This window comes from Lepisma saccharinum, chromosome 28, assembly GCF_977018435.1.
Source record: "Lepisma saccharinum chromosome 28, izLepSacc3.1, whole genome shotgun sequence".
Lineage (NCBI taxonomy): Eukaryota > Metazoa > Arthropoda > Insecta > Zygentoma > Lepismatidae > Lepisma > Lepisma saccharinum.
Window position 1 is genome coordinate 40,958,913 of NC_139256.1, and position 27,867 is coordinate 40,986,779.

Consider the following 27,867-nt stretch of genomic DNA (forward strand, 5'->3'; position numbering starts at 1 on the left):
AGAGCGTTGACTTGTGCAGTGTATCCGAGACAAGGGAGGGAAAACTCCCCTCTACCCCCCGCGTTGCACGGTACAGTGCCACGCTCACCCAATTGAACAAGAACAAAGTGAGGCTTCCGCCGACAGTTCCAAAGTAACCCGAGAGAGCCCATTCATCTCTCGGAGAAGGGGTGAGGATGCAGACCGTAACGGAAGGTGCAATATTGAGATCAATATCATTCTCTGGTTTGAAAACTGACCAGGATGTAAATAAGAAAGTATGTTGAAATGCAGCACAGGATATTTTTTATTTTGATTTGCTTTTATTTTACATCGCTTTTTGTGCCACTATTGGCTAATTTGCGAATATGGAGATGAGTGATGACATGATGAAATTGATGAATGGACACTCACAAACATCCGCGCCCAGATCGGGATTCGAACCCGGAACCCCTAGCGTCGTAGCGCGATGTGCTAACCACTCCGCCACGGGGGCCGGCTGCAGCACAGGAAAACAAATATATACAGGATGAGCATAAAATTTCATCCCAGAATGGAAGAATAATCTAGCCAGGACCAGAAACGAACTCTAGCATGCCTCTTATACATGTACTTAGAGATCAACCTAAGTAATTCAATATGTCCTATCACAATGCGCCCTGATCGTAATATTAACAGAGGGATCTGGTGCAGCAAAAACCTTTACAATCATATAACTGTTTGGCTTGAATTGGTTTTAAGCCCACTTTATGCACATATAGGCTAATCGGAACTTGACCTACAGTTTACAGTTGGATCTCTGCTCCACCGGCCATCGAATCTGAGACCCTTTTATTACAAGGGAACAACTTCACCACTACGCCATCGGGGAGACCCTCATGTTATATACGGAAAGGGAAAGTTGTATAATGTTAAGTAATAATGTACAATCAGTTATCATTTTACTTCACGTTCATATACTTGCGCAGAGACTTGTTTTCCTCAGATAGAATATGGACGGAGTGCTCTTCTACACGCTATGGTATTGCAAGAATCTGAATTAGACATTTTCTGAAGAAAATACCATATAAAAATCATTTATATTTTATAATATTTTTGAGGAACGAGTGAAAATACGCACGCACACAATCTATTGTTATAAAAAAGGTAAAGTGTTCCCCTGTGCATAGCACCACGCCATGAAGGCGTATAGGGGGTGTGGGGGTAACGCCCCACACTTTCTTGATCCGGTCGTGAATGGGGGTGATGTGATCAGCATCACGCCCCTGACCGCCTTTACCCCCCAGGGTTTCCCCCAGGTACCCATGTTATTCGACGCTGGGTAGGCGCCGGGGCCGCTTCCACCGTTAGAAAAGTTCCCGGATTTGAACCGGCCGGGGATCGAACCCGGGACCTTTAGTATGGTAGTCAGACGCGTTACCGACTGAGCCACCGCGGCACAAAGAAACACTGACATGCCCTCAATATTACTCTTTTCCTTGTTACAGCAAAGATACCCTAACCACTAGGCATCAGATGAAAGGCTCTGCACTTCGACATACTTTTCAGTATATAACGCCAAAACTCGATATTCTAATTTGAATACTTGATAACTATAATTCAATACTGCGATTCAAATAAAATTTCCAATTCTTTTTCGATCAAATAACAAAAGGGAAAGAAAGAAAAAGCCATTTCTAGTAATTTTCCACCAATATCGCATCTCCCCTTCCACTGCCAGTCTGAGAAATCTCCCCCCCCCCTTCCCCCTTTACCCAGGAGTGCGCCGTCGCGCGTCCCTCTATTCGAAAACTGTCAAACCAGACAAAATTACTTCCTTGAATGAATCGGAAAATTGCCTCTTAAACAGTCTCTACTTTCAACTTTCGACTTTATTTTCTCAATTCCTAGGAATCTTTTTTTTTTCTCCTCCTTGGGGAGAACATCAGCCAGAAATTTCAACTTTGCCAGATATTTTTTCCTCCTCCGAGAAAATTAAGCAGAAATCGGGCTCTGTGATGTAATGAAAGGGTGTAGAATTCCAGCGTCAGCGAAGGCGAGGAATTTTTCCATACAGCGAGGTGTTGAAGGAACATTGGATTTCATAATTGCAGAACGCACAGACATTTTTTCTCCCTTTAACAGAAATCGTTAATTTCTAATTTTGCGGTAATGGAAAAAAGTTTTGCCTCCACTAGTGCCATCCTAGGCTGTACAATCTGAATTCATATTCAAACTCATTTCCTTAAAATGACTTCCTTCCGAATGAATAGTAATGTAATCGTCAAAATAGGGTTAGTTTTCTCGCTTTTTACCTAAACGCCATCAGCTTTTATAGTGGCATTTAATTTGTTTATGCTTTTTCTAATGTTGCAGTTCTAACATTTCTCTCTCTATCTCGGTTTTTCTTTGGTAATGTGCGCATTGATCTGTGAGTCATGTATGCGCTGGATCACTGAAGTAGTCTGTGAACGAAATAGCCATTCGAGTTCCATCTGTGGACAATGCACTCATTGGAGTGCTATCTGTGAACGATGTACTCATTGGAATGTTATTTGTAAGCGCTGTCACCATCTGTGTTAGCACTGTATCCGTTAGGTTTTTATCTTTGGAGGATATTCCTACTGCAGTATTATGTGTGAACGATGTACGTACCTATTTATGTGTTACGTGCGAACGATGTGAACCGTATATACGCTGGATAACTAGAGTAGTTTGTGAAGAATTTACCCATTGGAGTACCATCTTTGAGCAATGCACTCATTGGAGTATCATCCGTGAACAATGTATCAATTGGAATGTTATCTATGAGCGCTTTGCCGGTACACAATCTAAACTATAATAATTCAAAGGTGGGGATGCAAATGCTTCAAATGCATTACAATGGGAAATTATACCTTAGGTTATTTATTTCAAAAGCAACTGAAGAGGTATTTGAGTCTCAGTCCCTTGTTTTACAAAGTTACCACGTCGCAATGCGTCGTTTCGAAAATGATCTATATAAAAAAAATTACAATTCTTTATTTAAAAACATCACAGAGTTACATTTTCTCAATTTGAAAAGTAACTTCGTTGCGGCCGCTCCTATAGACGTGTAACAATGTTACAATTTCACTTTCTCAAAAAAGTAACTGTTTTTCGTTTCAAAAGTTTCGTTATAATTTGCTCTTTTCCAAAACGAATCATGGTACAGTTTCTCATTTCAGAATTAACTGGGTTAAAATAAATATTCTTGAGAAAAAGTAACTGGATTAAATTATATTATTTTAAAAAGTAACGGCGTTGTAAATTTTCCTCTCAAACAGTATCAAAGTTACAGCTATTCTTTTAAAACAGTTACTGCGTCATATTTTACCCTATGAAGTGAAGTCTCCACGCCCTTCTTCTGTTATCCAATTGGCTACTCTTTCTTGTATGGAAAGAAGCAGACAGCCTCAAATGACGTGTCCTTTGCAATGAACTAGCAGGTTCATTCTAGGGATGGCCAGATCCGGATCCGGTTGGTTCCGGATCCTAAGGATCCGGATCCTAAAATTTTTCGGATCCGGATCCAGAACTTTCGGATCCGGATCCAGAATTTTCGGATCCGTATCCTTTTTGCCATCCCACATGCGCTTCTTTGGAAAGTAAGAATGTGTTTATAACATATTGTTACCTACTAATATACATATATATATATATATATAATATACATACACACATATATATATATAGTGTGTGTGTGCGCGTGCGCGATTTGTAATTAATTAATACACTTACAAGGGAGGTCTAAGTCTCCCCCTCCCATTTCCATGAAACTTGGCAGGTGTATAGAGTCCCCCCCTCAAATGTCAAGATAAGGAGAAATTGAAGTGGGGATCTGACCCCGAAACCACGTAAATATGGCATAGGAAGAAACAGGGGGCATAGGGCCTCTCTATACACCTGTCAAATATCATGGGAATCGGAGGGGGACACAGGGGTCAGATGATCCCCACGTCAATTTGTCCTCATCTTGACATTTGAGGCGGGTTTTGCCCCCTAAAACAGTTTTTTAGCCGAAACGAAAAAAACACGTATTTCTTCCTTTGGACCCCTCTATACACCTGCCAAGTTTCATGAAAATCGGAGGGGGACACAGGGGTCAGATCCTTACTTCAATTTGTCCTCATCTTGACAGTTGAGGGGATTTTGCCCCCTAAAACAGTTTTTAGCTGAAACAAAAAAACACGTAATTCTTCCTTCGGGCCCCTCAATACAGCTGCCATGTTTCATGGAAATCGGAGGGGAACACAGGGGTCAGATCCCCACTTCAATTTGTCCTCATCTTGACATTTGAAAGGAGGTTGCCCCCTAGAACATTTTTTTTGCCGAAACAAAATAACACGTATTTCTTCATTTGGGCCCGTTTATACACACACCTGCCAAATTTCATGGAAATCGGAGTGGGACACAGGGGTCAGATCCCCACTTCAATTTGTCCTCATCTTGACAATTGAGTGGGTTTCGCCCCGTAAAACCGTTTTTTAGCTGAAACAAAAAAAAACACGTATTTCTTTCTTTGGGCCCCACTATACACCTGCCAAGGTTCATGGAAATCGGAGGGGGACACATAAGTCAAATGCCCACTTAAATTTGTCCTCATATTGACATTTGAGGGGGTTTTGCCCCCTAAAACCGTTTTTTAGCTGAAATAAAATAAACACGTATTTCTTCCATTGGGTCCTACTATTCGCCTGCCAAGTTTCATGGAAATTGGAGGGGGACACTTAGATAACCTCCCTTGTTAGTCTTTCACTTCGTAATTATTTAACACTGCATATATTATAAAGTTTTATTTTAATTTGTAAAACTAACTGTAGAACAATTGTATAATTTTTGTATAACATTTCTATCTTGTTATATGTGTTAAAGGTTTCATCCTGGAATGGAATGTCCCATATTTATGTGTGTTTTCATTTCCAATACATTCGAATGAATACATATACGTTTCAATGGCATTTACAAAATCACCTCTGACATTTGTGCACAAGTGTGTTAGCCGATGCGTAGAAAAGTATTTTAGGAACAACACTTTAAAAAAATTCTTGTAGGACTAACTAATGAAAAATTTCTTTGTAATCGAAGATCATAATACCTTTTAAGGTGTGGTAATATTATAATGGGATTGAGATACGAAACTCTCGGATCCGGAACTCTCGGATCCGGATCCAGATCCAGAACTTTCGGATCCGGATCCGTTTGGCCAGCCCGAGTTTATTCTTCCTCGAAACAAAGAACAATCGCAGGGTGAAGAAGTATACAATCTCCACCACACTTAACATGCTGAATCATATGCACATGCTGTACAGACCTACAAAGTTACCTGTTGATAAAGAAAAATGGTTCAAAGTGCTGATAAATATAGCGAAATTTTATCCAAAGTTGCCTTTCAGTAAAGACTAACTGTTCAAAGTGCTGATAAATGTAGCAGAATGTTAACCTTTTGTCATGCTACGTCATGCAACCTCCCTCTCAATTAAGAAACTATTCTTGGCGGAGTGATGTCGACCTCCGTGGCGGAGTGGTTAGCAGAGCGCGCTACAACGCCAGGGGTTCCGGGTTCGAGTCACGGGTAAGGCATGGGTATTTGTGTTTGTCCAGATGATAAGAAACTGAGATATTGTGAAAATTGAAAAGTGTAAAAGTGAGAAAAAGTGTGAATGGTGGGGGATACCTCTGTGTAGGGGGTATTTCCTTTATAAAAAAAAAGAGTGGTTAGCACAGCGAGTTACGACGCCGGGGATTCCTGGTTCGAATCCCGGTCTGGGCATTGGTGTTTTTTGTTAGTTTCCCTTCATCGTGTCATCACTCTTTGCGATTAGCCAAAAGTGACAGAAAAGCGAAGTAAAAATAAACAAACCCAGTTAATCAAAAGAAACTGTATTACAGATCGTCGTTTATATAAATAACCGCCTTATAAATATCCGTTAAAAATAGAAGCAATACAAGTGTGTCTGAGACACTATGAAGAAGTAATAATAGTGTTATAAGGGACCCGTTGCTTCGAAAAACTGCATGCTATAACTGAACGAGACTCGTTTTCTTCCTTACTGTGTAGAACGTCTCGCTGTAAGCGTCTTTCTGCAAACTTCCAGCCATGTCACTTCTAAAGACCTAAAGCCTATTAATGTCTAAATCGGACTTTGGGAAAAGTTGTTCCCTTGTATATGGCGTCGCGTGCACTTCCTGAAAAATCAATCGAGCTTTTATGGGCAATAACCATACAGCACGCCACGGAGGGGGAGGGGCGCTACATTCAGGCAATTAAGATTGAATAACGCACAGCAATAATAGTTTTCTTTCGGAATTTAAGACACCCCTATAAATGAACTCGACCGAGTTCTTGCCGACCTCATTTTAAACGTTATGAGACAGTTTTATGGTTCATTTAGAATGATTTCTATTAGCTACTTGTAATTTAATTTACCAAGACGTCTTATTCAACTTTCAGAAACTTGTTTTATTGAATTTAACTTCTGTTCATGTCTTTCATATTGTTCCTTAACGGAAATTTCAAACAAATTAATGTTGTTGCGGAATCTCCGTCCTAAAATTAAACGAAAACTTGGTCGTTACAACATTCTCATGAGGTCGAAGACTTACCGACTGACCTCTAACTCGGTGGTCACCGCATCGAGTCCCGGCACCACCATCGGCGGTAACAAGGGAGGGTTAGAGTTGGCCATGGGCCACTTTATATCAATCTAACCAATACTGTCAAGATATATTAAGCAAATTTCGTAATGAAAATAAAACGAAAGTACGTATAGGGGTCTATGCATAATAATGATAATCATGTAAAAGAATTTATGTACTAAGAAAGTGTTAGATATTTATGTAAATATTTAGTTACTTTAATCAAAATATGGAATTAAATATGGACTTATTGTGAAAAATGGTAAATTTTCATTAAGCAAATAGCTCACGTAGCTGAGTAAAATGCATTAGGCTTACATAACATCAAATGTGATGCAAAATTCTAACAAGTCATATGCAAACTTCAAATACAAAATCTGCTTTGTTTCTTGTTAAGAAAACAATGGATTTTCTCCAAAGGTAGATTTACATAGGTATATTGATTGTAATTGCGTTCATAATCGTATGTAGTAATGCGAGAATATTTAAAATATGCAATATGAAATATTCATCATAAAAGTTCTATTGTAGACAAGATATTAGAATATCATATGCTTTGTCTATTGTCAAGATTAAAAATGAACAGAGAGTACAAAACAAAAGAATACAGATGAATGGGAAATTTCGGTATTTAACACAAGAAAGAAGAATGTAGTGAGAGCTAACTTACAGAACATTTGTCAGAAAATGTTTGATAATCTGGAAATTATGTATAAAAATAACTCAAATGTGTGCTAAAAGCTAATAGTCACTCGAGGGGATATAACCTTTTTTTTTTAAAAAAAAAAAAAGTTGGTCCATTATCATCGCTAAATAAAGAAGTATTGTAAAGATAAATATATCTAAATAAAGCTACATGTTTCATTATAATTACCTGCAAGTTACATGACTGTAAGTTCCATAGCAACAGAACTATAAACAAATAAACAGAACAACATCAGGCCGGGCGAATCACCCCATGTTCCAGCTAAGATGCCCACTCAATACAGGGTAAAATGTCCAGTACAATGGAATGTACAACTTGAACATTTTTGTACTTTACTTTTTTGTCGCTTATTTTATAATCATTGCTGTTGAGAAGGTTTGTTAACAACCATGAATCTATTCGTACCTGATGCTTTTTGAATGCTAGAAACAGGCCTAATCCTTCTTGATCGAAAATCCACATCAGTTAGATTTGGGCTTGTCGTATCCGCTTGGGAATAATAGTTGGAACAGATACGGTAGAAACAGGTAATATTTCCTCAAAGGCATCTCTTTGTTTCCTCGTCTCTCCGAGATCTTGTGCATCACTCGAAGAACTTCCAGTCGCAAGGAAAGGCGTCTCCTCAGCCTTGAGGTTTGCTAACACTGGGTGCCGTAACTGGTGTCGACGAAGAGTGAGAATGAGCCACGTCTCAGGGACTATTAAACTCATCACTTGCTGAACCTTCACTGAACCATCATTTACAATGAAAGCATGACTGGAAATGTAAGGATAAACCCCGCAAGCTTGAAATCCTGCCGACCCATCTCCAGTGTTGCAGCTTTAGGCCATGCTTGACACAGCAACTCACCAAACTGCAGTCGAGTTAGTATACGACAAGGATTTGACTCAATCCAATAAATTGTAGCCGAAAAATAGTTTGTCTGTAGGGTCTTGAAGAAACTTCGATCCAGCGACTGAAAACAATGTGTAGTATAGATTGGTAGCCATAGAAAAACTACATTTTCTGAAGCATAATGAAGTTCAATGTTATTGTTATATGAGAGTAATATCCGTCTAACATTAACAGCACTTTGTCTTGTTCCTTACGTGGTAGAAAATGTTCCTTGAACCACAAGAAGAACATGATAAAGTAACTGTGTTGCCAAGGAACAAGTGGTCTTCAAATTTAGGTTTTGCTAATGTATGTTCGAGACAATGTATCTGTATAAAGAAAGTGGTGAAGCTAATAAGTTGTTTTTTTAATACCATCACACATACATAGGTTCATTCATGTCCAACAATAAATAATACATTGCTCAAAATGATTGCCACGTTTTAGAAATAAGAACTCACACTTTTAAATGCGAATTTGCTGTTAATGTTAATAATTTTGTTATGACGGGGCGAAATGCCATTGGGCATATTACACTTGATTTTGAAGGGCGTAACACGCCGTAGTTACGCGGAAATTATTTAAGTCTCAGAGATGGCAACACTGAGTATATGCCAGGAACATTCATGCCCAACTAGGTTATGAGAGCTGTCATTCATACTGCAAAATATAAATAATTTTCTTGGTCATTCTGGAAAACCATTATATTCGCTTAATACAAAAACCATAATAAAATTATTGACTCAAAAATCGTCTACCTACCTCACACAATTAATCCTGGAGGGCTTCAAAATTCGTCTAATATCAACGTATCTGCGTCCTTCGTCTAGGTAGTAATGGCGCTTTCAACGATTGGCGCCAATTTTACCAGAACATCATCCATTGTGCACGAACCGCGTGGCTGGCCATTTCCCCCCGAAACATAAAAATAGCATTTTTCGAATTTACTTACCACAATTCGAAAAGATAATACAAGATAACATTGATTTGAGCATCGTGTGAATACGACATTCATACACTTATAAATCTTTCTATATATAAAAATGGATGTACTGTATATGTGTATATGTGTGTGTTTGTTTGTTCAGCAATAACTCTCGAACGCCTTGAGCGATTTCAACCAAATTTGATACACGTATTACTTGCAACCTGGAAAGAAATACTGTGGGGGTAAGACACCCCTGGCACCCCTAGGAGTGGGGGTGAGAAGGGGTGACATGTAAAAATAATCGAGAACCACAGATATTAAATTCCGCACAAACAGACATCCGTGACTCTATGCAATCCGCACAACGATAATGTTTCTCAGGTTGTCTAACATTCAGGCTATGTTGCGAATGGAATCCATAGTTTTCGTGACACTCCCAATGAGGTTCAACTCCAAGTTTATTTTACACTATAGTTAGAATTCATTATTTTCCTGTCTAGTACAAGATTGGGATAAATAAATAAAAACGTCGGGTAATCAGCTAGTTATAAATCAGTTCCCTGATAATAATGAAAGTAGTGAGAAATCTTAGAAGATTCGAACCCAGGACCTTTGGTTTCGGAGCTAGCTCTACTAACCCTTGGAGCATGGTGGTATGAACACAAAATTGAGCATATTTTGAATGCATGTATTTTTTGTTATTTACAGTCGATTTTCTGATGATTTGGCTGATCGCGGTCATGAGAATGAGTGTTCATTAGATAAAATCCATGAAGGGACATTCACAAATAATACCATTCCCTGTCCCAGACTCGAATCCGGTGACTTCGGTGGCAACCCTGTCGGCCATCTTGCTGGTGTCAGTGTAAAACGTCCCCCTGGAAAAAAAGAAAGGGTATCCTAAAGTAATCCTATAGCGCTACAGCCCAATATTTTGCCCTGGCTTACTTACCGACTGCTGGCCTCCCTCCCACGTGGGCCACCAAGGGGGCTTGGAGATCTGCAGCCAGATTAGGGGGACGGGTGGTCAATTACAATGTAACAAACGCCATTCTTAATGATTTTTTCCGTACTTTCAAATGAGCTGAAAATAAAATGGCGTTTCCATTTAAAAAACTAACTTTGTGTTGAAAATCGTACTTCCTTACGTAGTTGAACGTATTGTGTCCACTAATTTCATGAGCCCCTCTCATACCTATAGATCTGCGAAAGCAGTTTTTCAATATTTATTATTGTTCACGAAATATTTCAGGTCGCAATGTTAGATGATACACCCTGTATATATCTAATCTCTTCTTGTTATATGTTTCCTATCTCTACATTTTTTACATAATCTAAATAAGTTCCTTCTCCTCCTCTGTCGTTCATTTCTTCCCTTACAACCGCTGTGTAGAACTTCTTCCATTTTATTTGTTACTTTGATGAGACTGGCTTCATTTTCACTGGATCATCTGCACATAAGAGAACTAGAGACTGGTACAGGTACATGTTGGTTGAAAGCCCCACAACGCCGTCAACGTCTCTACCATCTGTGGGGGCCTCTTTTGTTTACAGTTGGAGAGGGACGCAAGGTCGCTTGTACCTTACGGCCTTGCGCCAGAGAACCAACTACCTACCTACCCTACGTACAAGCACAACAAGCACATAGAGCAACCTTATCTACTCGACTCTAGCGTTTCTTGGGTCGCAAGGCTCGAAGCCACCCTATCTCTGCACACTTGCTGAGGAAGTCTACGACCCAAGAACACCTAAAAGCAGGGAGTCGTAACGTACCCAATTTGCTTTACACGGTACGTTCCATTTTGTAGGAGGAAGAGTATGGTTCAACTGCTGGTACCCATGTAACGTAACGAAATGCAATATCTTATAGATTGACGTTACAAGGAACGTAACAAAATGTATTATGGTAGATATTAACGTTATAAAGGAACGTAACGAAATGAGCACATTGGAACATAACGTAATATGCAATATGCTATATACTACCGTTACAAGGAACGTAGTAACGAAATGCAATATGGTATATACTAGCGTTACAAAAACGTAACGAAATGCAACATGGTAGTAAATAACGGTACATAGGAACGTAATGAATGCAATCCTCCGTAACGGAATGAAGTGAAAGGCAATATGGTTAACTAACGTTACATAGGAATGTAGCGAAATGTAAACCACTGTAGTGGAAAGGAACAAAATGCAGTTGGGTACATACCATCTGCATAAAGAACGTAAATAAATTCAGTATGGTAGATGTTAACGTTACAAGGAAAGAACAATTCAAAAATGTTAGCTAGTAACGTTATAGGCGCGTAACGAATATAATCTATTTAACATCAAGGAAGAAAAAGGAATAGCCAAAATCTCTTACCTTTCATTGGAACATTGCGAAAAATAACTCAGTATATTGTATGGGATTAATGTGAAATAGCCGTGAAAAATATGGTTGTTTGTAAACAAATGAATTTCAGGGTTGTTAAAGGGTCAGGAATTTTAAATCAATTCAATTCCGGTTCAGCAGGGAATATTAGCAAGCATAAATGGATCTGGACTGTAAAGAGCCTCTTTATGTATTTCAATTCGTTCCAGGGACATTTTCTCCTGATCAATTGAAATATGGCACAGGGACCTTCTTTCCGAATCAATTTAAAGACGGTCTAAGTTCCATATTGAAATGAAAGAATACGCAACTTGGGACCGAATTTAAACTGTGCGATAAAAAAGTTTCCGGTCTTGTTGCGGAACCCAATAGAACCCACTAGAATTTATGGGTTCGTAGACGTTTAACAACCCTGATTTGATATTAAATTACATTTTTGGCTCGAAATTGAATAAAGCTTCCAACTAGTGTAGAAATGAGTAGCAATAGGCGTGCGCACGGGGTGCAAGGGGGGGGGAATGCCCCCCCCTAATCATGGACATCTGTTGATATTTAAGACGCAGGGAAATATGCCATGGAGCATATTAACCCGATAATGGTGTTGCCCCCTCAAGAAACACCACTTGAATTCGAAATTATCGCATTCCTGCATCCCCATTATAATAATTAATGTAAATTACCATGACAAATCAAATTATACGTGTGAAATATATACTTTTAGCTGACATTCGTTTTCTAAAGGGGAGAGGTGGCCATCCTCGCCCCCTTCCAGATTTCCATCCCCTATATTATTATACTTTATTCCAGAAATTTAGGGTAGAGGAATCATATCGCCGGTTATTAAACGATATTATGCTCTTGAAGAAAATGAAGTATTTTGAAGCCGATGAAAGTTCACAAAGGAACAACGGCGGAAGAAGGTGCAGTGGCACAACCACAGGGGGTAGGGGAGATTAGCCCTCAAACTTGTACAGAAATCAATTCTAGGAGGTAAGGAAGGCAAACATTGGACTATAGAAAGAAAGGTTGCAGAATCTAAGAGTAGCAAGACAAAAGGATACTCAAGATGGATTTAGTTTTCACGTCTTTCGTGCACTATTTCTTCCAGACGGCCAAGAGCACCTGCAAGGGGGCACAGAGGGGCAATTGCCCCCTCTCGATTTCTATCTTTATACCATTTTAAAAAAAGTTATATAAACTTGGACAGTTGCTGCTGATTACGGTGTAAGTTTTGCCCGTGTAAGGTAATAAATAGATTTATTATTAATTTTTGAAGCCGCACCGTTCATTTATAAACACACTGTATATGAGCCATTGTGATTTCAAGTCAATTTAAACATTTTGCGTTGTTGCGAGATTATCTATTAGGATAAAATTTGGACATAAATAATCTAAGTAGAAAAAGTGCAACTTGTATATCAATATTGCCATGTCCATCTGATCTCCGAAAGTAGTGTTTAGCACGTCACATTTCAAGTATATGATTTATTGATTTGGTGTTTTGAGTCCACTTTATGCACAGTAAGGCTAATCGGGACTGGACCTTAAGTTTGAAGTGGAATCCGAACCACTTGTGCCTCCACCGGGTATCGAACCTGGGACCCCTTGATTACTAGGCGACGACGCAACCACTGCGCCATCGGGGAGGCCATTTCAAGTCTAGTCCATGATTGTATCTAGTATATGAACGAGATTTGTCCCTCCTCTCAAACAATACGTGGCTTGTCCCCACCGAACGAAGTGTGTCACTTATAAATTAAGTTTCTGAAAGCAGGCATTATGCATGAACAGAACAAAAAATACTCCTGAGAAATTACAAAAATTATAAGCCAGTTTGTGACCGGGAGTTATTGACGGTCTCCCCCCCCCCCCAACCTATCCGCTTTAGGTTCCGGGTTCGAGTCCTGGTCTGTAAATATCTTTTTTAGGTGTCTCTTCATCAATTTCATCTATTTATCATCCATCTTCATAGTTTCGATTAATTATAAAAGTGGCATAAAAGCAAAGCAAAATAAGAACAAATAAAAATAATTGCAAAATGACTGCAATGTCAGAACTACATTTGAAAAATAAAATGCGAGCAGAAGATTCATTTTCAAACAGGTATTTGGGTAGAATTGTGTAGACAGACAGCATGCTCCCGAAAGTTGCCAATCCACGTGTAGCCTGACCTTCGATACTGGGGTTAGGTTTTTCAGGAAAGTTTTCTCGACCCTCCTCAGGCGTCTTATCAAGAATGCCTCGGTGTTCGCAGCATTGCCAACTTATTTTCCGTCGGAAAAAGTCTTTTTCCTTCTATTTAATCTGCGGTTGGCTCTACAATACATCATATTAAACAAGATACAACAACTGAATTACGGCGAAGTAGGTTAGAAACCCTGCGTGCTCAAGAACAGCTTCGATAAGGCACCTGAATTGTTTCGAGCTGAACCAGGAAATGGGCGATGTTTATTCCGCAAGGCCATTCCGTAAAACTAATGCCACAAGAAGTTTCCTGTGTGGATTTGAGAGCATGAAATTGTAGGTTGATGATAGTACTACAAGACGTCAAGTGGATTTTTTTTCTGTTTCGTTATTTTATATAGCTTTGCTACCTATATAGTTTGAATAACTAATCAATCATTTGATGAGCAGACAAACACGAAGAAGCAGATCCCGTGGCAAATTAGTTAGCGTAATACACTGCGAAGTCTAATGTCGAATTAGAAAATATGGATGGGTCATTTGTCTTTATACCACTTCCATCACCTATCACATTCTTTATCATCGCGATTAACCGAAAGTGGTAGACGCGAAATAAAAATAGAACCTTTGCATGAATGTCCGAAAAAGAGGCAAGGGCACGACCTACCTGGAAAAGGAAAGTCAACCAAAAATTATATATATCACGCAATTGCATTTTAGCTATAATAATATATGTTAATTATTGCATGAACATGATAACTTCAAATTAAAGCAATGGTTTTTGAGGAGACAACACTGTTATGGGGGAACATGCACCTTGTTTGCCCCCCTGTAAAAAAACTACCTTGCTTGCCCCTCCCTGGAAAAAAAATCCTGCAGACGTCCATGAACCTTTGGTATCGACTTCGGAGTATAAAGCTGCAACGTGCCACCACTCGTAACTCCAGGGTATGCCGAATTGGCAACACACCGCTCCTTGCTCCGGCTGGTCAGTTGGGAGCACCAGTTCTCACCCAGGGATCGGGATTAAGACGATCCACCCTTCCTCCAGACAGGAAACCACCGAATTCCAAATACTTTATAATTAAAATGTCCAAAATCTTTAGTCACGAATCGCGCGCGTACATACTGATTCGTACAAGTTAAAAGTTATAATTTATTGGGTGATGCACGCTCGCAGGCAGTGATAAGCAATTTGAGAGTATTTGAAAATAAGATCCTTAGGAAAATATTTGGACCTAAAAGGGATGAGGAGACAGGTGAGTGGAGAAGGTTACATAATTTAGAACTACATAATTTGTATTCATGTCCAGATGTTATTAGACTAATTAAATCAAGAAGACTTAGGTGGGCAGGCCATATGTCACGAATGGGAGAGGAAAGAAGAGTTTATAGGATTCTTGTTGGGAAACCTGATGGTAAGAGACCTATAGGAAGGCCAAGACCAAGATGGAGGGACAACGTGGAGATGGACCTAAGGGAAATCGGTAGGGATGGAAAAGAGTATATAGATCTTGCTCAAGATAGGGACAGATGGAAGGCCTGTGTTGCTGCAGCCATGAACCTTCGGGTTTAAGAAAGCTAGAGAGTTAGTTAGTTAGTTAGTTTAAAAGGAAGTAGCTAAAAATGAGTAAATAAAAATATTACGTGGCAGAGTGGTTAGCACAGCGCACTACGACACCAGGGGTCCCGGTTTCGAATCCCGACCTGCACATGAGTGTTCTTTGTGAGTGTCCCTTCATCAGTTTCAGCATTCGTCGCTCATGCTCATCTTCGCTTTCTGAACCGCCAGGTGTACAGCACGTGGCGTAGCGTTTCGCGTCCGAATTCCAGGAACAGGCAACTTACGGTTACCTGACCAAGTAGCGTTTCGTCCGAGGACTACCATCCTAATAGTGTTTAATGAAGCAAACTCTTTCTAACACTCTTAAATGCTCCATCGAAGAATTTTTTTTTTTTTAATATTTCTTTCCCTCTGGAAATTGCAAATCTCACCTTCGTAGTTGTCAGATAGTAAGAAAGTGTTGCCATCTGCCATGACTAAAATTTCTAGATCCAAGTTCACTTCCTCTCGACGATTTGTTTTGATTTGATTTGTTGTTTTAAGTGCACTTTATGCACATTGAGGCTAATAGGGATTGGACCTACAGTTTAAAGTGGGATCTGAACCACTTGTGCGTCCACCGGGTATCGAACCCGGGACCTCTCTCTCGACAATTTGTCTTGAGTCTGCACTCCGCTGTCTATGCAATGTAGTTTTAAAAGTTGTAAACCGAGGTATACTAGTCACCAATTCCATCGAAACGCAACTCATTAAACCGTCGAAGACGAACTGTAGCATTTTTCTAGAAATTTCGCTTTCGGACTAAACGCTACTGAACCGTACAGCAGTCCCAATGCCTGCTCCAAGTTGCACAGCTGCTTTCGGAGCTCTTGGTTTGGAAAGGGGGTGGGGATGAGGAAAGGGTCTTGATTTTTTATACTGAAGCTCGTTCATTTCGTTCTCCTATTTCTCTTGGTTGAATTTTCTGAGATACGGAATCTACCTCATTTTGCTTTTCATTACGTTTTATTGCATCACCCACGGTACGCTTACATGTACTACTTAACATTTTCAATTTCCCTGTACCCTTTGGTTAGGTACGGTAAAAATAAATAGCTGCCATTCGTCAAATGTTGTATTTTTGTTTTTGTTACCCATTTTTCTCGTACTTCAGTCAGGGAGCAATGCAGCTACTGGTAACAAATGTAGTCAGGAAGTAGCATCAAATGTTCCTTCCCCGCACTGTAGTTGACCAGTAAAAAAAAACTATGTAAAGCCTCGTTTCTATTACCACAAATTTCCGTGCAACATGACGCGCGGCATGCGACGCTGCATGTGCCAAGCATTTGTTGAAATGGAGACTGTCTGCAACATGCCGCGGCGCAAGTGCCGGGGACAAAATTGCCCCAACAATTAAGACGCACAACATGCGCCGCGGTCAATGGAAACAGCCTGCAGCAAGTTCCTGGGGCATGCGCACTAGAGTAGAAACAGACAACGCGACTACAATCTGTGGTCCAACAAGATTTAATAACAATGCAAAATCACTTAGTCATTCTTACAAAGTTTTCGTATCCACTTTGAAGACGTAAGTCTCTCATCAACGAGTTATATGCTCCTTCCGAATTTATTTTCGCTAGAAAACCTCTAATCCACCATCTAGGTCGTTTTCGCCTCTTATTTTTACAAGTTCATGGTACGCGCCTGCCATAACCACAAAACCCGCCATAGTTGTATTGTTCATCTTTACACAAGTTAAATCACTACCAAATTATTACAATACAAGAGAAGAAACACTGGCTACTCTAAAGCACAATGGAACAACGCTACACTCAAGTCCTGCACTCCGGTGCTGTTGCGGGCGTATTTTGCAGAAGTAGTTTTGAATTGGAAACAGTGCACTGAATGACGCGCAACATGCGCCGGCACATGTTGCGCGTCATGGGTCTGGAACATGTCAGAATGGAAACGTAGCTTAACAAAAACAGAAGGCTTTCACGATTTGTCTGAATATTAAAGTGATCTCTTTTTTCACACCCAAACATAAATAACTATTTTCAGATTTGAAAACGTAACAGGGGTGTAAGGGGTGACCTTCCACCTATTACACCCAATCCTCAACTTCATTCCACATAGTACACCCTGGACTGCTCTTTGCAGACTAACGAGACTCTGGCGACTGGCCCTATGGCCAGTATAATTCTGTGTGTTCTCCTGCTTTCTGTCATATGCGCTGAGTGCCTCTTTACAGCCTCAGCTTTTAACCTAAGTCAGAATATTTTAATATTTCAGTTATGCGACATTACAGTTATGTTATTTGTTATGGTAAGGGGCTGCACCCCGTATAACGTGGCGGGTGCAAAATAGCCTAAGTGCTGACGCACCCAAAATTTTAAAAAAAGTTACATATAATTTTAAGAAATGCGTATAAATATTTCACCATCGTTTATATTTATATACATGTTGTTAATTTTCAAATATTGTGAAGAAATGCAGCAAGATGCTACGTATTTGATTACTAATGTGAGCCACTGTATATGTTATGTTTTTATTTCATGAACAATGTATGGTCAAACATTACTTTGCAGAGCTCCGTGGCGGAGTGGTTAGCACAGTGCAATACGATGTCACAGGTCCCGAGTTCGGATCACAGCCTGTGCATTATTTTCTTTGTGACGTCCTTTCATCAATTTTGTCATTTCATCACCCATCCTCGTCTTCGCGATTAGCCAAAAGTGGCATAAAACCAAAGTTAAATAACAAATCAAAATCAAACATTACTTGGCATGACAAGAATGGATAGGTTATTTTGAAGCTGCTGTTATTAAAAGCAAATTGTATGTAGCTTTCCTAGACAGACGTTTCACATACAGAAACTGATTGATTGGATAACGGCTGCGGATTCCTACTCGAGCAGAAAATATATATATTTCCATTTATTACTTACAACAATAGCAGACTGATTTCCTGCTAAATCAAAGAAAACTTGCATTCACAGTTACAAATTGACGTGTTGAATGAAGTTAACTACAGATTTCTCTCACTCCAATTCTGATTAATCGAACAGCACACCACAACGTGGGTCATTATATATTTCCAACTTACTCTCGAGTTCCTCAACTAAAAATAAATTGACTGCGAGACAAAAACTCCTCTCCGATAACACATTATATGCAGAGTATACGTAAGTTGAAATTCCGTCATCATAATAATTTGAATTCTTCAAGTAGTAGCTACAAATATAATTTTTCATACAGATTTTCTTAGCAAAATACGAAGTTCCTCACTTCACAAGGATAACATATACACAGTATTTCACAAGAGTTTTTAGTTCGAGCTAGTCGTAGGCTTAAAATGAATATAAACGTCACTTCATTACTTAGTTTAAAAAAGAGTGCCAGGCAATCAGAATTCGAGGGTATGCCTGAAATTATTTGTAGTATCTCATGTATCAAGGGGGCTTTTTAAGTAAAATGAAGGATACATACCACATGCTTTGATCAATTCAGAGTAGTAGAAACGTAATTATACTGCATGTTGCAACTGAAACCGTAGCCTCGAAGGCCGAAGTCGTTTAGTGATCCACTCATACACTTGGTACCAAACATTTCAAGTTCGAGTAGACATCTGGGCATGGCTGGTTTCTTTTGTAAGCATCCCTTCATAGATTTAATATGATCATCATTCATCTTCATCGTCGCGATTATCTACAAGTGGCAGAAAAGCGATATAAAACATGAATAATACAAAAGTATAACAAACAAAAGAGGATAAAAGGATGAACTGAGTTTGAGTTAATGATAGGAAGTTTTATAAAATTATTGTTTCTTGAATAATCTTGTCCTTTGTTCCGATTGTATTTCTCAGTCACACGTTGCTCAATGTCCATGTCGACTGCCGTTCTTGCGTTCTTGCGTTTTGAGAATCACTTTCCATACAATTCTTGCCTTCTTGAGAGTCCAATGGCCCTGTCTATCTACAGACCAGTTGCACAAACGCGGTTTCGTTTGTTTCGTACAACAATTCCATCTAACATTTCGTTTCTACGCATTTTCTACTTGCCAAAAGTGCCTTTCATATAGCCCCAAGGCGTTGTCTACTCGGATGCTTCGTGATCGAAGGTCACGTGTACAAAGTTTCAGGATTCAGATTTTCCGATTTTGCATGGTGCTGCTGCTATCAGTTCGGTTCGCCTTCTCAAGGTCGCGCAACAAGCAATTATTTTTCGTCTTCCGATAGGAGAAAGCTTGCCTCTCGCTTAGGTGGACGAACGCGTGGCACGGATGATTTTTTGGCTCGACCATGGTTGGTCCTTTATGTTTCGTCCTTCAGCAAACTTAATCTAATCACGAATCATTCTCATCGCCAAACAACTGTATTTTTTTAAAAAAAAATGATGTAATACATGTAAACAGAGAGAGAGAGAGAGAGAGAGAGAGAGAGAGAGAGAGATAGATAGATATAAACGTTTGCCCTCATCAAACGTTCGCTTTGCTATCGTATAAAGTGAACGTACATGTTAAAATTCATCTAGCATAAATAATCAAATTAGAACAAATTCACATAAAGCGATTAAGTATGCAGAAAAGAAATATATTTGTGATAAATACATAGTTAATAAGTAAATTCCAATAACCAGAACTTTTGTCACGCCGAATCTTGTTTACGGATGTTTTCAAACGTTTTGTTTTACAATTTAATTTTTTCACTGACATCCAAAACGAAAATACGTATTATAACTTAGTGACTTTCAAGGGGTCAAAGTACTGTAATGTTAGTATGCTGCCGATCATAATTATGAGGCTTCTTCGAAATCGCCTTCGATAACGGTATTTGCTATTCGTAACGGATATGTGTATCACTTTTTTCGAAACAGACTTTTGTGGAGGAAAAGAACTGTAACGTTACAAAAGTAACGAGCACAATTATACGAGAGACCTATGTTATTCTCTTCGGAATACGGCATCGGACACGGTATTGCACATCGGAACGTCTGTATGATACCAGCTATAAATAACGTTGTTGCTTTGAAAAAAGGAGTGCAACGTTTTTACAGCCGTGACCTCAATTAAGTTACTGGTTAATTGTAACGTTACTATCACTTTCCACACACACGAAAGTTACTAGTCAATACGTGACGAACCTCTTTCTTACCCTGTAACGTTACTGGTTGCCGGCAATAGATGTAACGTTAAAGTGTCACGTGAAGACCTACTCCTTTAGAGTTCAGTTATGGTTCGGTACCGTTATGCACACCTGTAACGTAATGTTCATATACCTGAGGTAACGTTTCTGTTCACGAAAAAAGTTATTCTGTTTCTGGTTGTAACGTAACGGAAACCGTAATTGAAAATACCGTTCCATTTCGTTACGTTACGACTCCCTGCCTAAAAGTACCTAGCGCATAAGGGCAACACACGCATTCGACAACTATATCCACTCGACTACAAAAGTGCACTTAATGAGGTCAAGCATATAACTCGAGTGGAATAATCAGTGTGCGAATTTACTCTGGGAGCGGGGTGTATGGGGGATTTCCTCCTACAAAAGAAAATGATTTCTATCGCTGCCTAGGATGTTTTTATGACCCTCAGTGGGTGAGATTGAAACCATATGATAGAATATGTCTTAACTATGAAACAATCACATTTGAAAAATCATTCGTGTCCATTATCGGTGCAGCCATCAAAGATTTCCCTACCGAGAAGTATGAAGCCTAGTGGATTAAAGAAGGACGCTATTCTGCAACTGACCAACGGACCCAGACAACATCAGACTGCTTTCCACTTTACAGTTTCTGGCATAGTGCTGATATTTTACATGTATTGAAGGGTTCACAAGAAACACGTAGGTAAGTTAGATGGACATTACATTTGAACTTGGCAATAGAAAGTTGAAGTTTTCGACGTTACTAGTTGATTGGATCGTTGTTTAAAGCCCAGTTTGTGAACAGATAGGTTAATCGGGACTGAGCATACACTTTAAAGTGGGTTCTGTTTCTAAATTACGTGGAAATATTATCATAGGATTTCATGACCTATGTCAGAACCAATGTTAGAAAGTCCTTTGAACTGCAAGGAATTGTTTAAGTTACTGACTGGTAATATATTATGCAAATTTACGTAACCAAAAAATGGAGGTACATTGCACATAAAGTGGACTTGAAACATAAATTCAAATTCAAGTACCCCAAAAAGAAACAGTTTCCAAAATGAAAATACAAATATGCCAAAGAGTGGGCATTTCCCCTCCACCACCCTCAAAAAGCAGAATGCTTAATTCGCACAGTGAGAATTTAATTTTACCTAGTTCTAAGGTCTTACAGGTACTCACGGAATCAGTATTTGATAAGTATGTGAACGCAGTTACTAAGATACTGATTTATTTGTCAACAATGCCCAATTGTTACTTCAGAATTGTTGTGCCTCGAAGATGTACAGTCATACGAAATAAAAATGAGATATCCCTTGAATTAATCACTCCACTTCGCAGGCGTCAGGGACGTCGTAACACCAGAGGGGGTGTCCCCCACTCATCATCAAGGGGGGATATGGTCTTTTTGCCCCCAAGTAGCTCCCTTAAATAATGAGACTATCTGTTTTCGAACTTACAAACATGGATCAGAGGTACCATAAAGGACCGTAGATTAAGCGGTCTCTGACTTTGATTGATATCTGTGCATTGTGAAAAGTACAAAAAGACAAAGAATTGTTCATGAACAAAGTGATAATGTTTATTGAAAGGAAGCAAGGCGAATCCAGTTTCTATCTAAATAATAGACTCGAGTCTGAACTTGTATACAACGCCGAAGTTTTTCAATTCAATTTGAATTTTATGATTTGTAAAGTAGTAGCCTAGAAGTAACATCGACTTAATAATAATAATAATAGTTTATTCAAAGTACTGAGAACAATTACAAAAACCTCATACAACACTATGTCACAAAGAGTGTCTTAATGTTTTTTTCATCAAATCACATGCTATACCTAAATATAATATTTTAAGGTAAGTCATAATCGTAATCATCGATTAATATTTTTATAAATTCATCACCATTTTTCAATTTTACTGATAATAATGCATTTTTTCTTGTTTTTTTTATTTTAGGACGTTATAAACTATTGTATTTCTAAAGCATTCACTATCAGTCCTATTTGACAAGATGTTTTGTATAAATACTTTGATTTTATCTTTCCTTCTTAAGTTCAAAGTTGCTAAATTAAAACTTTTCAACCACTCCATATATTTTAGTGACGTAACTTTTCTTCATTTTCATACAAGTAACCTAATAAATCATTTCTGAATTGATTCAATTTTCTCGGCGTGACTAATTGCTGCTACGTTCCATAATTCACTTCCATATTCCAATAATGGAAGCAAAACTAAAACTAAAAATCTAAAAACTTCCATTTTATTAAAAGAAGTCTAATTTAAAAAAATGTATAACCTAAAACCTATTTAGCTTTTTTACAAACTTCAATTATATGTTCCTCAAATGACAGTTTATAATCTATAATTATACCAAGATTATACCTTATGACTCGCGTACTTTCGACGTGGCCTTTGGCCACGTCTTGTACGCTCGCATGCGTGATCTTCGGCCACATTGTGGGCGTAATCATGTTATAGATGGGGTAAAAAAAAACTCTCCCACTATGAAGAATCACAAATAAGTTTTCTGTACACTATATTTTTTACGTGCGCAACACCGTCTATGATTTTTTCTGAGGGTACTAGAATTCTAACATTTCTAGGTGATCTAACACGGCTCATCGCTACATACAGTTGTCCATGTGCGAAACAGTCTGAACGAAGATCCACGCCTACAACATCCAAGGTTTGACCTTGACTTTTGTGTATGGACATAGCGTAGCACAACTGCAGAGGAAACTATCTCCTGTACATCTGTAGTGGGCTCCCAATCACAATACTAAACCTAAACACTATTCTTGGTATGCCGAAGTGTTGGTTGTCTCCTGGTCGCCGCACCGTGATCAGCCGAGGACTTATGGCCACAATATACACTTTGGTACCGTTCATTAGTCGTCGAAATTTAGGTTTCGCGTAATTACATATAAAGCTCCCACCTTCAACCTGAGGATGTGATCTGGAACTCCTTTCCCACGTGCATGGTGAAGCATCTCCACGTCTACATCAAAGCCATCTGCAGCATCCTCATCGATGTAATCATAACTGCACATATCATGGACGTTTCCATCCAGTGAACGCATAAGTATTGAATTTATCTCATCCACATTAGAATTATGCGTACAGAGGATAGCTCTCTTGGATGAACTATCTTTGTTTGCCAATACTTCAAGGGGGAAAACAAATTCAATTAGATTTTCCAAACAGGTTTCCACTTGAATATTATACATAGGAATACCTTTACCGCAGGCACCATGACTTAAACTGTCGTTCCCAATTTGTATCAGAAATTGAGAGTACTCCTCTTCGCCATGAGTTCTTTGTGGTGTAGTCAGCCTAAATATACGTAAAAAATCCCACACATACGAAGACCGTAATGATACCGATACAATATCAATTTCTGATCGGGCATTCGGTAAGACTGGTGGAATTTGACGAAAATCTCCTGCAAAAATAATGATTTTGTTTCCAAATGGCCTCTGCGATTGCATCAGATCACGGAGAGATCTATCCAGTAATTCAACTACATATCTATGAGACATGGGAGCCTCATCGTAAATGATTACTGTGGACTCCCGAATAAGCTCTGCACGTTGGGAACCATTGGTGAGACCCCAAAAACCCGTTCCATCACCTAGGTCTAAAGGTATCCGAAACATGCTGTGAGCGGTGATACCTCCCTCCATGTTCAATGCTGCAATGCCAGAGCTAGCCTCACAGAGAACAATGCCATTTTGTGACCTTATATGTGCTGCTATAACCTGTAGCAATAGCGTCTTTCCGTAACCTCCTGGGCCATCAATAAAAAGTGAACGACTGTAGTTTGATGATGAACTAGTCTGACTTGCCATATGGTCCACATAATTAAACACGCAGCGTTGTTCTTCCGATAATTTAGCTTTCCAATATTCTACAAATGTCCTTAGCGAAGATGAATTGTACATTAATCTCTCTCTTCCGAGCTCAGTAGAATTGTCTTCAACGTCTGAAAGACCATGATCTCTCAAACAAGTCCCGTGGCGGCGCATGCCACGTTCAATTTCGATGAGCGCCAAATTGTATGCACGGAGGGTATTATTACGAATGCTTTCCAGGAAATCTTCAGAGAGACAGTGTTGAAATTCGTCCCACAAATCTGAAGCTGGAGCACCAATATTGCAGAGCAAAACGAAAAAAGAGCGCAAGTTGCGTGCAGTCACAAATACTGATGCTTCAGCCATTGCGTCTCTATATTCTTCCTCGTTATTGATAAGACCCAGTGCTCGGGCTGCTTCTTGAAACGTGGAGCAACACTCCCCTCCTCGTCTAATCAGGTCTCTAAAACTACGGCAAGCGAATCTAGAAAGCAATATACGAAGATAATACAATTCTCCTCTGTTTGGAGCAACCCAGAAAAGACGAGCAACCACAGTACCCCGTTGTCTGAATGTTATAAAATGTTTCCCATCAGGATGCATGTGTATGGGAACTGCTGTAGTTTTGGGTCGCCTAGTATGAACAATATATTTTTCATGAAAATCAATGTACGTTAGGTTGTCGAACTCTGGCAAAGATGGTCGATTTAAATATATGGTAAGCTTAGATGAAGACCGCTGAACAGCCTCAGCCTCCTCCCCTGGTCGGAATATCAGTAACTGCTTTCCTTCTAGATGTACAGGTAATACTTCTACAGTAGGTTCCCTGCCCGTTATATAAAACTCCAGTACCCGCCAAGCTGCGTCACTTGCTCCGATATACCTCTTTGTAACGTACTGCTCAACTTCATTAACCTTATCTTCGGGCACCACAGCGACACGCCTCAATGAACTTCCTTTGGTTATATATTTGAAAAGATACTTCACAACTCTTCGTGCAGAAGTAATCTCAAGATTTATGTGACATTCATATTTCAGCAGTAAGGAAGAGTTGTATGGCACCACCCACGAATCGCTCATTTCTACCTGTCGGCCACCTTGCTGAAGCAAGGCAGTATTTTCAGTATTCCTACGGTAATGAACAAATCCCCTATCGTCTATGTATGTGACTTGTGTATGGGGCTTTGGGAACCATTTTGTGCATTGCTGTTTCTCAGCATCCCAACATGGCACGTTCGTGCGATTTGGCGGGCCGCACGGACCGCGAATCATGTGACGAATAACAAGCTCTCTCAGTCTACCACCAGCTTCCTCAGATCCTGGAATGTCGGCCCGTATCACTCTGTCAATATCCGTAGACTGCCTAGGACCGCCCCCTTCGATTCTGAAACATATGTGCGCATGCGGTAATCCCCTCATTTGGAACTCTACCACCCACACAATGTATACTACTTTCCCAAGAAAAGCACTACTCCTAAGGTCACGTAGCATCTCCTCCAGTTTTATATGGAACACCCTACAGCACACTTGAGGCTCACTCTTGCATGTTCTGTGAGTCGATAGCCTGATTTCTGGCCACTGGCCGTAAGTTGTAAATGTCAGAAAATATGTAGGGCCACCAAGTCGTCCTACTAATGCCATTGCATCTAAATAACGCATCTTCATGTATCTAGGTCCACCAGTGAATGTGTTAGGGAGGTAAATTCGGCCAGGTATGAAACCACCCTCTGATAGAACGGTTTCATCTCTGCGGATAGTATTCACTACATGCTCTCCTGGATCAGATGTCCCTATCTCTAAGTCCAACATTTGGTTCCTGGTGGCTGTAACAACACTTGATTCCACCTCATCTAATGGGGCACTTCTGAGACTAGAGCTCGAAGTATTCCTTTGTGAGTAATTAAGAAAGCGTAACCTCTCTTCCTCTATCCTTACGTACATATCGACGAGCCAAGTCTCTGACAACCTACCATATTGTGTGAAACGCTTTTCCGACATTAGTAGGCTACGAACATATTTAAGCTGTGATAGTTTGCAACCTTTATTATCCAATCGGTTTATGTACCATCCAGGAGTTCCTTCTGGATACAGCAGTGGGTACTGGAAGGACTCACACAGTGGGTGGTTGGAATCTATTGTGCGAGGCTTGGCTTCTCCAATTTTCCAAATGCATATCGTGCGAGGATTAAGTACCTCAGACTCTGTTCTAATTACAGCTACTATTTCCATGCTCTGTGGTCTGTCACCAAGCACTGGACCGTGAGTTTTTCTAGTGGCTGTTTCAAAAACAAGATGAGCCTCATCCGATGGTTCATCACTTAGCAGTTTTAACATATTTATAAAAGGATTACGAGCATGCAAATATTCAGATATTGCATTCACCACGTTTGAATTAAGGAATTCTCTTGTTGCCCAACGAATCCTCTCCTCGCCGTCGTCTACATACGTTGAGCTATGGTTTGGGTACGGACCTCTGTAGGCAAGGTCAAAGACCCGATGGTAAGTCCTGCCTAATATTTTCACGAAGGAAAGCCCAGTCTTGAGATGGTGCCAACCTTGTGGAATAACCAGAGCACTGAAGGCGAACAAATCATTGTACATCCGAGGCCTTTTGATGAAATCAGGATGTTCATAGAAATTACCTGAAAGTTGCGGAAATTTAACAACGTTGTACCTTCCCTGACCACAACACCATTGGATTTTCCCTCTCTCCTCCTCAAACAATTGAGCACTACAATAGCTACACTTGTAACAATTTTGAGAGAGTAATGATGGATTTTTCAGGCGGTAAGGCTGAATTACATGTAACTGCTCTTTTGAGTAAAAAGCAATACCTTCGCAATGCCTTAGAGAATTCGGGAGATGCCTTACTGTTCGCTTCTCGTAGGACTGAGATGCCTGTCTATTTCTGTCCTTGTTCTCTGCAGCATACCTCTGAACAGCTGCCTGGTTTACCTCTGGGTGTTTCTGCGTGTAACGCTGAACAGCTGCCTGGTTTACCTCTGGGTGTTTCTGCGTGTAACGCTGAACAGCAGTTCTGTTTATGTCTGGATGGGATATAGCGTATCGTTTAACTGCTTCGCGATGTTGTTCCGCTGTAGTATTAGATGAAGTTTTTGGCCGTCCTCTCTTTAACTTTGGAGGGCGCCCGGCCTTTCCAACATAAACGTCTGACTTTCTACTGCGACCGGTATTTCCAATTGACAATTCTGACTGTCCTGCAACCTCTATTGACTCTGTTGTCCTTACGTCGGAGTCATTTTCTACCTGCGCCTCCGAACGAACACCAAGTTGGAGTTCAACTAGTACGCGATGCACAACATAAAATCGTAATACGCCATCGACAGCAGAATTTATTAGCAAAACCCGCGCTAAGCACTCAATATTTTCACATTTAAAAAGTCGCGCAAAATTCGTGTACATGATATTCGAAATGAATATCATGTACACCCCTTTCATTCACTGCATGCGAATTGTATACATAGAAACACCCATCAAAAAACCAAAATGAGACAGTGTATGTTTGTCCTGTGAACAGATAACCACAATTGTTTGGAGAATTTTCACACACGGTCATCAAGTTTGCAGCCAACTCCTGTATGCTATCTGGTATATTTGACTCTCTCAGTGGAAATCGC

The 27,867-nt window shown here is 39.8% G+C and overlaps 1 protein-coding gene across 1 annotated transcript; it reads right to left on the reverse strand.

Annotated features, from left to right (window-relative positions):
• Nucleotides 1-23,266: 23,266 nt before the first annotated feature.
• Nucleotides 23,267-27,652, reverse strand: LOC145980908 (uncharacterized). The gene has a single exon (XM_083113993.1). The coding sequence runs from the start codon at nucleotides 27,650-27,652 to the stop codon at nucleotides 23,267-23,269; it is 4,386 nt and encodes a 1,461-aa protein (XP_082970119.1).
• Nucleotides 27,653-27,867: the final 215 nt, after the last annotated feature.